Raw genomic sequence first — 11,868 nt, forward strand, 5'->3', positions numbered from 1 at the left:
CTACAGCATTGGTCTCCTTTATTAAAGCTCTTTTCTCCTCTCAATGTCGCCCTGGAAACTATTCCAGCACAAGTCTTTGACAAAGCTGAGGCACAAAGCTCTAACGGGTAGGATGGTTCTAGCTGGACAACCAGTGGGAAAGCTTGCCAGACTGTGATATCAATGGCAAGCTGTGTGGTTTTAGCTGGTTAGACTCCGGCAGTTACCCCAACATACGCTCTGGGGTCCCAAAGTCTTGGCCCTTGCCAACCTGCCCCCTAATACTTTCTGGAATTAGGTAAGCAGGATGCATCCCTTCAGGGAGAGAGTGCGCCTTCCACTCCAATAATCAATCTCTGGAATTTCCATGTGGAGGTGGGATGTACGGAAATCTCATCTTGGTTTGAATACTCTTAAGCATGGTGATGGGTTTCCGCATGCGTCAGACACCCGGCTGACCAAAAAAAAGGATATTTACTTCATGGCTGTGTGTGGCACCTTGCTATATGTAAATTGGCAAGTACACTGTCACTAAACTTAACAGCAATGAGCTGTGAAGTGTTTCAAAATATTTCAACGTTCTAGGTGCTGTAGCAAGTGCAAGGGTTATTATAAACTTCCCTTTAAACTACAGTCGATCAACAGCCATTTGTGGCAAAGCATTCCACGTGTTACTAACACTGTGTGAAAAATTTCTTCTAGTCTCTAGCTGTAGTCCTGTAGCTTAATGGTTAGAGCACTAGCCTAGCAAGAGGACCTGGGTTTTTATTCCAGGGCAGGGTGAAACATTGGGCAAGTTTCCTTACTCCACATGACTCTGTTTACCTAGCAGTCAGTTGGAACCTGGTTGTTAGTCGATTGACGGATTGCTTTTCTGGGGATAATAATCCCTTCAAGTAATAAAGAATTTTAATAATAATTATTTTCTCACTCATTCCGTGACTATTTGCGGGACACTGCTATGCGCAATTGGCTGCTGCGTTTCGCCCACAAAATATGCAATCAATTCACTTTACAGTATATTCTAGTGAAGCGCTTTGATTTGTCTCGAAGACGTGATAAGCCGATATATCAAATTCAAGGATTATATTATTGCCCTCTGCCCAGCTCTCCCAGTCTCCATTCCATCCTAAACCCACCTCACTCAAATCAATGTTCCCTGCTTATACTTTGCGAGGGTTGAGTTTTTATTTATTGAACAAATGTCAATCACCTCAGAAACCTCGGCCTATAAAACACTTATGGATTCGGATTAAAAAAATGTAGTGAGAGGGGTCGGGGCCATTCGGGGTTTGGGGCAGTGGGGGGTTGGCGAGAACACGAGAGATCAGGAGCCTCGGGCTAAGAGACTACTCGCTCCTGCACCTCTCTCCATTCTCAAAGTTTGAACACTAACAAGGAAACAAAGGCTAAACAGAGGATGAAAGTGAGAATTGGCCATCTGTCCCTGCCTCCAGCCACCCCACCTCCGCTCAGTCCTCCTGCCCTGGCCTGGCAGCTAGTTTATATCGGGCTTATTCTCTGGCAGGATCTGGCTTTACGCAATGGGAAAAGCCACTGCTCAATGACTGGACGCTTGCTCGGCAGCTGGGAGTCCCTGGGTGCGGCCGAGACTATGTATCTCCGAGCCGGGTCCCGGGGAGGTCTGGAGGTTGAAGGGGGTCTCGGCTTGTGGGTGAAGAGCTTGCTGGAATCCTTGGACTCTCTGTCTGCATCTTTGATGGGTCTGTCGAGTGCTTGTGGAGACTGACACCATACTGAGTCCAGGTCGAGGCCAGCCCACTCCAGAGACTCCAGTTTGTGCATCGGTCCATTTGTCTTCAAATTATAGACAGCAACTCCCTTCGCCTTTGAGTTTCTGTTCCCTGATGCTTTTTCTCCTGAAGATAGAAAACTATAGTTTTAAAGTGCTGGTGCTAGCAACCTAACATAATAACATACGATATGCGAGACAAAAAAAACAAGTATTTTCCGTGCTCTCTCTCCCCATCATGTCTGTGCTGGTGCTCGCTCCCCCACTGGAGCTCTCTACTCTAACCCCATTCCCTGCTCTCTCTCCCCATCGTGTCTGTGCTGATGCTCGCTCCTCCCATCTACTCTTAAGACCATTCCTCATATCTTTTAAAAATATTATGCTTCCAAAGTTTATCAAAGATAATTGTAAATGTTATGTCAGACTCTGCTTCAGTCACCACACGTTCCTCATCTTCAAATTCTTTGTTTCAAAACATGTTAACCTGTTCCTTTACACTTCTAATAATAGAAGTCCTGTAGTTTAATGGTTAGAGCACTTGCCTCGCAAGCGAGAGGACTTGGATTCGATTCCCGGGCAGGAGATTCCCGGAAAAGGTGCCAGACAGCAATATCAATGGCAAGCTATCCGGTTTTAGCTGGTTAGACTCCAGCAGTTACCCCCAACGCACACTTTGGGGTCCTCAAGCCTTGGCACTTGCCAACTTGTGCCTAATACTTTCCAGAATTAGGTAAGCAGGTTGCGTCTCTCCAGGGAGAGAGTACGCATACCATTCCAGCAATCTTTCTCTAAGATTTCCATTTCTAGGTGGGATGCATGGAAATCTCAGCTTGGATTGGATATGCTTAAGCATGGGGGTTTTCACAGGTGTTAGACCCCCGGCTGCGCACAAAAAAATGTCCTATAGACCCCAACTTCAGGATAGATTGAGATATTGGAAACGTCATTCGTCCTTCCCTACTTCTGTCCAGTAACAGTGTCTGGTTAGGCATGGGTCACGACACATACCTTTGCTGCTATTCCCTCGGTGTTGACTCCTGTCCGTGGAATCTGTGAGGATGTCTCTGACTCTCTGGAAGATGAAAGAGATGGCGGGGAGCATCCAGGGGTGGGCAAGGATCTGCGTCAGTTCTGGCCGTGCCGACGGGCACCACTGAAGGAGCTGGCTGATCAGATCCTGACATTCTGCAGTGAAGGAAACCCGGCACAGAACTGTTACCAGCATCGGCCGACAAATACAGTCACCATACATAATAATACTGTAATAATAATCCTTGCATTCGAGATAACCCCTATATAGTTGCACAGAGCAGTGTCCCACGACTGTTTATGGGACATTGCTGTTTGCAATTAGCTGCCGCGTTTCACTGAAAAATACACGGTCAATCCATTTTACAGCATATCCTGTGGTGGGCTTTGAGACGTACCTAAGACGTGATGAGGCGCTATATCAAATACAAGGATTATTATTATGACTCTTATTCGTCTATCTTCCAGCTGAGTGTTTTACCTGGTGACAATTGCTGGTGGAACTTGATGCCTCGCTTTATGAGCTGCAGCATTTTCTGAGGTTGACATTCATTGAAGGGGAGCTTCCCGGTTACCATGGCATAGAGGATCACTCCCCTAGGAAAGAGCAATGTGTACGAACTGAGTGAGCAGAGCCTGAGACAACCCGAGCCCAAACCTGTCCACCCCAAGCAGCAGGGGAGGGACTACTGTAACTAATTATACACCAAGAGAGGTTTATTATGCGCCACGTGTAAACTATGTGTAAAAACAGATCTATTATTCTGTTTCTTAATAATAATAATCCTTGCATTTGATGTAGCGCCTTATCACGTCGTTGAGACGTCTTCAAACTCTTCACAGAATATACTGTAAAGTGAGTTGACTATATTTTGTGGACGAAACGCCACAAAAATTCTCCTCATTTCCCTTCTGGTTCTTTTGCCAATTTATCTTGAATCCATGTCCCCAGGTGACATGTCCCTGATGCCCTCACTGTATCACAGTGCTTACATGCTCCAGATGTCTGCACGCTCCCCTTTGTAGCTCTGCTCAAGGAGAATCTCTGGTGCGGTGTAGGGGACTGAGCCACAGAAAGTGCTCATCAGACCTCTCTTGGTACACCTGCCGGCCAAGCCGAAATCTGCAGGACAGCAAATGTTAGTTAGGATAATTGCAGAAGTGACAACAACGACAACAACAAAATTACATTTATAGAGCACCTTTCACGTCGAGAGGATGTCCCAAAGCGCTGACCAGTTACCCAGCTGCGCACTCACACACACAGCTCACAGCTAGGAGGGAATGAATAATAATAATAATAATACTTGCATTTGATGTAGCACCTTATCACGTCTTCGAGACATTTCAAAGCGCTTCACAGCATTTACTGTAAAGTGGGTTGACGATATTTTGTGGGCAAAACGCGGCAGCCAATTGCACACAGGAGTGTTCTACAAACAGTCGGGGATCGAGTGACCAAATTATTATTTTTGAAGAGATTATTAACCCCGGAAAAGCGATCCGCCAATCAATTAACAACCGGGTTCCTACTTACTGTTAGATAAACAGGCGTGTGGAGTAAGGAACTTGCCTAACGTTTCACCTTGCTCGGGAATCGAACCTAGGTCCACTCGCTTGCAGAAACCATGAGGGAAGTGTGTGTACTCCCAGTTGTCAGTTGGCCCAACGCATTGGTGGGGAGGTGCCGTCTTTTGAATGAAACATTAAACCGAGGAGGTCCTGTCTGCCCGTTCAGTTGGATGTTAAAGATCCTGCGGCTATTGGAAAAGAGAAGGGGGTTTCTCTCTTCCAGTGTCCGGGCCAACAATCCCCGAAATAAAACTGGTCACTAACTTCATGGTTGTTTGTGGGATATTGCTGTGTGAAAATTGACTGCAATTTTCATCTACAAAATACCGCAGTCACTACACTTTACAGTATATCCCGTGAAGTGCTTTGAGATATTCTCCGGACTTGAAAGGCAGCTGCATCAAATGTTATCTGCATCTATTTTCAACGTGTAATGCCAGCTCCTTCCAGTGGTGATAAAGGTATATTGCACAGTGGAACTGGGACATTGAAATAATAAGAATAATAATCCTTGCAATTGCTATAGCGCCTTATTACATTGTTGAAACTTCTCAAAGTGCTTCACAGAATATAGTGTAAAGTGAATTGATTGTATATTTTGTGGGCGAATCGCTACAGCTAATTGTGCAAAGCAGTCTCCCGCAACGTGATTGAGTGGCCAAATCATTATTATTTTAAATTTATTTTTTTGAAGGGGTCATTACCCCTGGAAAAACGATCCGCCAGTCGACTAACAACTGGGTTCCTAGGTAAACACAGGCATGTGGAGTAAAGAAACTTGCCCAACGTTTCGCCCTGCCGGGAATCAAACCCAGGTCCTCTTGCTTGTGAGGCGAGCGCTCTAACCACTGAGCTACAAGTCTCCGTCATGTCTTTATCATGAATTGCTTTTCCCCCACCCTCTTCCCCAGCAGCGTGCTAACCCCACTGGGAGTGTGGCGAATCTTCCCCAGTTTTTATTCTGAAAAATTATCCTCTCTCACCTGTCAGCTTTATGGCTCCTTGTTCATCCAGTAAAATATTTTCACACTTCAGGTCTCTGTGTAAAGACAAATTATTACCAGTATCAATCACTCACCTTAATATCTGTGTCACTGTGTGACCAGGATAGGAAGGTCTGTGACAGCATTCCAGGCCTAGCCATGGTATAAAGCTCCCTCTACACTGTGTGTCCACACTCCCAGGTCAGGGTTAGAGACACAGTAAAGCTGCCTCTACGCTGTCCATCCACACTCCCAGGTCAGCTACACATGTAATACACAATCAATACACTTGACAGCAATTCTCAGTTAAGCACTTTGACGTGTTAAGCGCAGTACCGAATGCAAGGTGGGTTATTAAAACAACAAGTTGCATTTATATAGAGCCCCTCGCGTAGGTTAACGTCCCAGAGTGCTTAAAACTTGGGACCGGGCAACAGGTGAATTTGGTCCTTTGTCCCATTTGATTTCCCTGCCAATAACTCCCCTCCCAATACAACATTCAGCTATTTCTTACATGAGTCCCAGTCTCCTGGCCACAACCACCTTTCCTGGTTTCCCCCCTTCTAGCTTTTATTAAAAAAAACCTTCCTGGCGTCATGACTTCAATCTTCCCCTCACACGTGTGACCCTTCAGCCAGGCTCCTCATTGCGCGGATGCTTTGCTCTGGCCCCTGGTACCTGTGGACGATGTGATTGGTGTGACAGTGTGCCACGCCGCTGACCAGCTGGTGGAAGAGGTGCTGAGCCTCCTCCTCCCTCAGCCCCAGGTCCCGCTTGTTGGTGGCGATCCTGTTAATGTGGTCCAACAAGTCTCCTTTACATGCCAGCTCCAACACCAGGAACAGCTGGCTCGGGGAGCGAAAGGTCTCATACAGCTGGATCTGGGAAGGGTGAGAGGAACGAGAGGGACGTTTCAAATTAGTACACAGGAAGGAAAGAACAGGAAATGGAAAAACATAAACTAAACTTCTACAGCACCTTGCTTGTCGGGAGGACTTCTCAAGACGCTGGACAGTCAGGGATTTGGACCCGAACGGGCACGGAGGGATTTGAAGACGAGTGAGCGGATCTTGAAATCGATCCTGTACGGCCAGCGCTGCCTTTGCCCACCTGCCTATCACGAGGGGTTGTGACAATGAAGAGTTAAATGAGAAGCCATGGAGGCACTGAGCGTCTAGGATATGGGGGCTTTTCAAGGTCCAGTGAAACAAGCATCTATATCTGTGCCAATGACTGGCCATTCTGCACCCAACCTTTGGAACTTCATCCCGCAGTCCCTCCGTCTCGCCCCCTCCTTCGCCACCTTCAAGACCCACCTCAAGACCCTACTCTTCAACTGTGCTTTCGATCTCTCTGCTTCCCGCCCACCCTCCCCCACCCCGACCCTCAGCTTGGGTCCGTAACTCTGTCTGCCCAGCGCCTTGGGACGTCCTCCCAACGTGAAAGGCGCTATACAAATGTGTTGTTGTTGCTGTTGAGGGTCATAATTCCTGTGTCTGAAGCAGGTGCCCCACTGTATGTTACTGAGTGGCTGAAAAACTCAGCACTTTTCCTTTTGTGGGACGCTGCTGTACCAATTGGCTGCCATGTTTCGCCCACAACAATACACAGTCAGTCCACTTTACAGTATATCCTGTGAAGCACTTTGAGACGTCTCGAAGACCAGATAAGGCGCTATATCAAATACAAGGAATATTATTATTATAATTCCTTCAAAAAATAATAATAATAATTTGTTCACTCAATCCACGACTGTTTGTGGGCCCCAGCTGTGCGCAATTGGCTGCCGGGTTTCACTCACAAAATATAGTCAATTCACTTTACACTATATTCTGTGAAGCGCTTTGAGACGTCTCGAAGATATGATAAAGTGCTATATCAAATGTGAGGATCATTATTATTGTTGTGGTTGAGAAGGAGAAATTTAGTGGGAAACATTTCAGGTGTGAAAAGTAAGTCCTGAAAGTCCTACCACGTTGGGGTGCTTGTAGGTAGCATGTAAGGCATTGATCTCTCTGCTCAGGAACCTGCGGGACTGTTGGTAGGGATTCTGAGAGATATTCACAATTTTGATAGCGACCTAAGGAGAGGAGAAAGAACGAGAGAAAGGACTTTTTTTAATCAAACCTTCCTGACTTTTTCCATCAGGTTCAAATTCAAATTGAATGCTCAATTTTTATTTGTTTGAGGCATCAAAGTGTAGCAACTAATCATTTCGCCCACAAAATACACAGTCAATTCACTTTACAGTTTGAAGCGCTTTTAGACATCTCAAAGACGTGATAAGACGCTATATCAACTGCAAGGATTATTATTATTATCAGGTACACTGATTGTTTTTGCAGCCATTTTACGCACAGCAAGTTTGGAAGATTAATTAACCAGGACACCGGAAGAAACTAACTAACTTCATGGGATCTTTAACATCTACAAGCCTTAGATAAGGTCTTAGTTTTAGTTTTAATGCCTCACCTGAAAGACGCCAACTCTGACAATACATTGGAAGATCCCCCAATACTGCGCTGGAGTATCAGCCTGGACGGTGAGCTCAACTTGTGATTGAACCCACACACCCGATAACTGACTATCGTGGTTTTCAGTCACTGGGGGCAGGCACTCAGCTCCTGTTAACTCTACAAGCCAAAGCCCCAACGGGTAGGGTGGTCCAAGCTTGCCAGACAGTGCTCTAAATGGTAAGCTGTGTGGTTTTAGCTGTTTAGACTCCAGCAGTCACCCCAAACCTTGGCTCTTGCCAACCTGCGCCTAATACTCTCCGGAATTAGGTAAGCAGGATGCGTCCCTCCAGGGAGAGAGAAATCTCTGGGATTTCCATGTGTAGGTGGGATGCATGGAATTCTCGCTTTGGTTTGGAGACTCTTAAGCAGGGTGATGGGTTTCCACACGTGTCAGACACCGGCTGAGCAAAAACAAACTAAGCCATTGCGTACTGGACAGCCAGTGGACAAATGGCAGCAGGTTATGAATAATCTTACCACCTGCCCACATCAGAGCCAAAAGTTTGAGGTTTGGTGAGAGATCCGGCGGTGGAAGCCTATTGCCGGCTCCTGAACACTCACCATCTTGTTCCTCTTGGTCTGGAGGCCAGAAGCCAGGCGGAAGTTACGCTTCATTACTTCCTGGGTCGGGAGGCCCAGGTAAACGCTGGAAAAGCCTCCCGTCCCGATCCTCTTGGAGGTCAGCAGGTATCCGTGCACCTCGCACTCCTTCACCTCGTCCACGGTGATCCTGTCTGTCTCCGAGGGCCTAGCTCTCGTGTCCGTCATTGCCAGCGGACATTCAGAGCAGCCACAACAAGAAAGGGGGAGAGAGAGAGAGAGAGAGAGAGAAAAACTCAACTGAACCCTGGCTGGCTCTTCATTTCTAAGAAATAGTTGTATTGAAATGCCATCATGACTGGGGGGGGGTGGGGGGAGTTATCTTGCTCTCTCAGTCCAGGACACGATGGTGTTCGGCTCACGTCTTGTGTGCGTGTGTGTGGTTTTTTTTTTGTCCCGAGACCTGAGCTGTGAGTTATCTCTGAGACCCGTAGAGAGCTTCTGCTGCAGAACCTGAGGGCGTCTGAGGTTCCACATTCCAGTCACGTTCTGTGATCTCACAGGGCTCCCTCGGCTCAGTCACACTCAGTCCGGCCTCAGAGGGGGCCACGGGGTAAGAAACCTTAGCAGTAGGAGGAGGCCATTCAGCCCCTCGAGCCTGTCCTGCCATTCTATAAGATCACGGCTGATCTGTACCTCAACTCCAATCGCCCGCCCTTGCCCCGTGTCCCTTGATACCCCGACCTAACACATATCTCTCCACCTCAGTCTTGACAATGCGAATGGACCCGGCCCGCTTCAGAACGCATGAGTTGTGATCCTCAGGTAGTGATCGGCACAGAGACGGAGGCTTGTTTCGCAACTCACTGGACCTTGAAAAGCCCCCATATCGTCGATGCTGACGTGGCTGGTCATTTGACTCTTCATTGTCGCAAACGGGGTCTCCTTGGAGCTGAAGAGGCTCCAAGGTGACATCCTTGGCATTGGAATATCGGAATCGAGCCACCCCTCTGTGACGGTCTCTGATCCGGGTCCTGAGACAGGCGAGTCCGTAGTATTCCAATTCACTGCTGATGGCAACACAGGTCAGGTTGGCTCATCTGTAGGACCTGGAAGGGCAAACCCCTTGGTGGCAGGGAGTCATCCCACTCAATTCCTGTTAACCCTGCAAGCCAAGGCCCTAACGGGTATGATGGTCTTAGCTGGACAAGCAGTGGGAAAGCTTGCCGGACAGCGTTATCAATAGCAATCCATGTGGTTTTAGCTGGTTAGACACCATTAGTACACCACTGCACACTCTGGGGTCCCTAAGCCTTGGCTCTTGCCAACCTGCGCGTAATACTCCTCGGAATTTGAGAAGCAGGATGCATCCCTCCAGGGAGAGCGTTCATGTTCCATTCCAACAATCTATCTCTGGATTTCCAATTGGGTTTAGGTGGGCTGCATGGAAATCTCAGTTTGGTTTGGATACTCTTAAGCAGGTCCGTTGCTCAGGGGAGAGAGGATTCCATTCCAGACACAAGGAAATTTAATAATAATACCTGCATTTGATATTGCGCCTTATCATGTCGTTGAGACGTTTCAAAGCGATTCACAGGATATACTGCAAAGTGGATTGACAATGGTCGAAACAAGGCAGCCAGTTGCCCACAGCAGTGTCCCACAAACATTCATGGAGTGAGTGACCAGGATTGTTGGCCAGGACAAGGGGAGAGTGAAACTCTCTTCTCTTTTCGAATAATGCCATGGGATCTTTAATATCCACTTCATCAGGTACTCGGGACCTCGGTTGAACATCTCATCTGAAGTGGTATCTCAAGCACTCCGGGACGCTACCCCGTGTGAAGGGCGCTATGCACATGCAAGTCGTTGTTCTTGTTGACGATGCAGAACACCCCTAGCATTGTATTGGAGCGTCAGCTTACACTGTTTGATTCCAAGTCCCGACGTGGAGCTTGAACCCACAACCTTCTGACTCAGATGCGAGAGTGCTACTGTCAGAGACACCCAAAACCACTTAGCAATGAAAGAGCTAACTAATTAAACCAATCACTCACTTTGAGAAAAAAACATTTCAACAAGATTACAACAACTTGATATGTTTTAGTGAACAATAAAGAAATGAGATAGCAACGGTAAATAACTGATTATACAACAATACTAACTAACCCCATAAACATGTGGTGTTGACACCAAACAATAAATCACAATGATCACATGAGTATTGGAGAAAAACATTGGTGATCATGTTAAATCTAATCTAAAAAAAACACGAGACCTGTGACTCAATGATGATACATGGAAAAAAGATAATAAAGACCAACGATTGGAAGTAGTGGGGGCAGACTTAGGAGGAATGGTCCCGAGGTATGTTTACCTCTGTTTGCCTAACAGTAAGTAGGATCCTGGTTGTTAGTTGATAATAATAATAATAATCCTTGCATTTGATATAGCGCTTTTCACGTCTTCTCGACGTCTCAAAGCGCTTCACAGAATATGCTGTAACATGAACTGACTGCATATTTGTGGGCGAAACGTGGCAGCCAATTGCGCAAAGCAGCGTCCCACAAACAATCGTGGATTGAAAATGACCGATTTATTATTGTTTTGTTTTGGAGGGATTATTAATGGGTGTGTGGAGTAAGGAAACTTGCCCAAGGTTTCACCCTCTGCCTGGAATTGAACCCAGTGTCTCGCTTGCAAGGTGAGTGCTCTAACCACTGAGCTACAGGACTGATGCACCAGGCTGACACGGGGAAATTTCCACTTGTAGGTGGCATAAATATGTTTAACTCTCCGGTCTGGTTTGAATATTCTTAAGCGTGGTGATGGGTTTCCGCATGTGCCAGACCCCAGGCTGACAAACAAGAATCAGACCGACTGGTTAATGACAGGGAAATGAAACACAGGGACTCTAGTGGAGTTTTCATCATTGAATATTACAGCACAGAAGGAGGCCATTTGGCCCATCGTGCCTGTGCCGGCTCTTTGAGAGAGCTACCAACTAGTCCCACTCACCAACTAGAGCTACCAACTAGTCCCACTGAGATAGAGTGAATCTATCTCACTCCATAGATTTGCAATTTTTTTTCCTTTTTAAGTCCCTATCCAATTCCTTTTTGAAAGCTATTATCGAATCTGCTTCCACCACCCTTTTAGGTTGTGCATTCCAGACCGTAACAACTCTTTTGCCAATTATCTAAAATCTGTGAGCTCTGGTTACCGATCCACCCACCAGAGGAAACAGCTTCTCCTTATTTAATCTATCAAAAACCGCTCATAATTTCAAGCACCTTTATTAAATCTCCCCTCAACCTTCTCTGCTCTAAGGAGAATAATCGCGGCCTCTCTAGTCTCACCACATAACTCAGCTCCCTCATCTCTGGTATCATTCTTTTTATCTATTAAAGTGGTACTGCCACTAATGGTGAAATATCTGAAAGTGCTTTGCAGGAATTGCTTTTGTTGGCAAATGCAGAGGCAATGTTTCACACAC

The 11,868-nt window shown here is 46.6% G+C and overlaps 1 protein-coding gene across 1 annotated transcript; it reads right to left on the minus strand.

Annotated features, from left to right (window-relative positions):
- Positions 1 to 1,482: 1,482 nt before the first annotated feature.
- Positions 1,483 to 8,600, minus strand: LOC103183659 (testis-specific serine/threonine-protein kinase 5-like). The gene is made up of 8 exons (XM_007901249.1): positions 8,394 to 8,600; positions 7,289 to 7,396; positions 5,995 to 6,197; positions 5,317 to 5,372; positions 3,755 to 3,884; positions 3,243 to 3,358; positions 2,741 to 2,917; positions 1,483 to 1,859 (listed from the first exon to the last, which is right to left on the minus strand). Exons 1-8 carry the CDS (start codon positions 8,598 to 8,600, stop codon positions 1,483 to 1,485), a joined length of 1,374 nt encoding a protein of 457 aa, XP_007899440.1.
- Positions 8,601 to 11,868: the final 3,268 nt, after the last annotated feature.

The sequence above is a fragment of the Callorhinchus milii genome, unplaced genomic scaffold (genome assembly GCF_018977255.1).
Source record: "Callorhinchus milii isolate IMCB2004 unplaced genomic scaffold, IMCB_Cmil_1.0 Scaffold2, whole genome shotgun sequence".
NCBI classification, from domain to species: domain Eukaryota; kingdom Metazoa; phylum Chordata; class Chondrichthyes; order Chimaeriformes; family Callorhinchidae; genus Callorhinchus; species Callorhinchus milii.

What these genes read in the sequence shown, in the direction of transcription:
- LOC103183659 (XM_007901249.1), bottom strand. Translation starts at nt 8,600, where the DNA reads ATGACGGACACGAGAGCTAGGCCCTCGGAGACAGACAGGATCACCGTG. An exon ending in ACCAATCACATCGTCCACAG is followed by an intron (nt 5,373 to 5,994) that starts GTACCAGGGGCC and finishes GTCTTTACACAG; the next exon opens with AGACCTGAAGTGTGAAAATA. An exon ending in AGGAGCCATAAAGCTGACAG is followed by an intron (nt 3,885 to 5,316) that starts GTGAGAGAGGAT and finishes GCTGTCCTGCAG; the next exon opens with ATTTCGGCTTGGCCGGCAGG.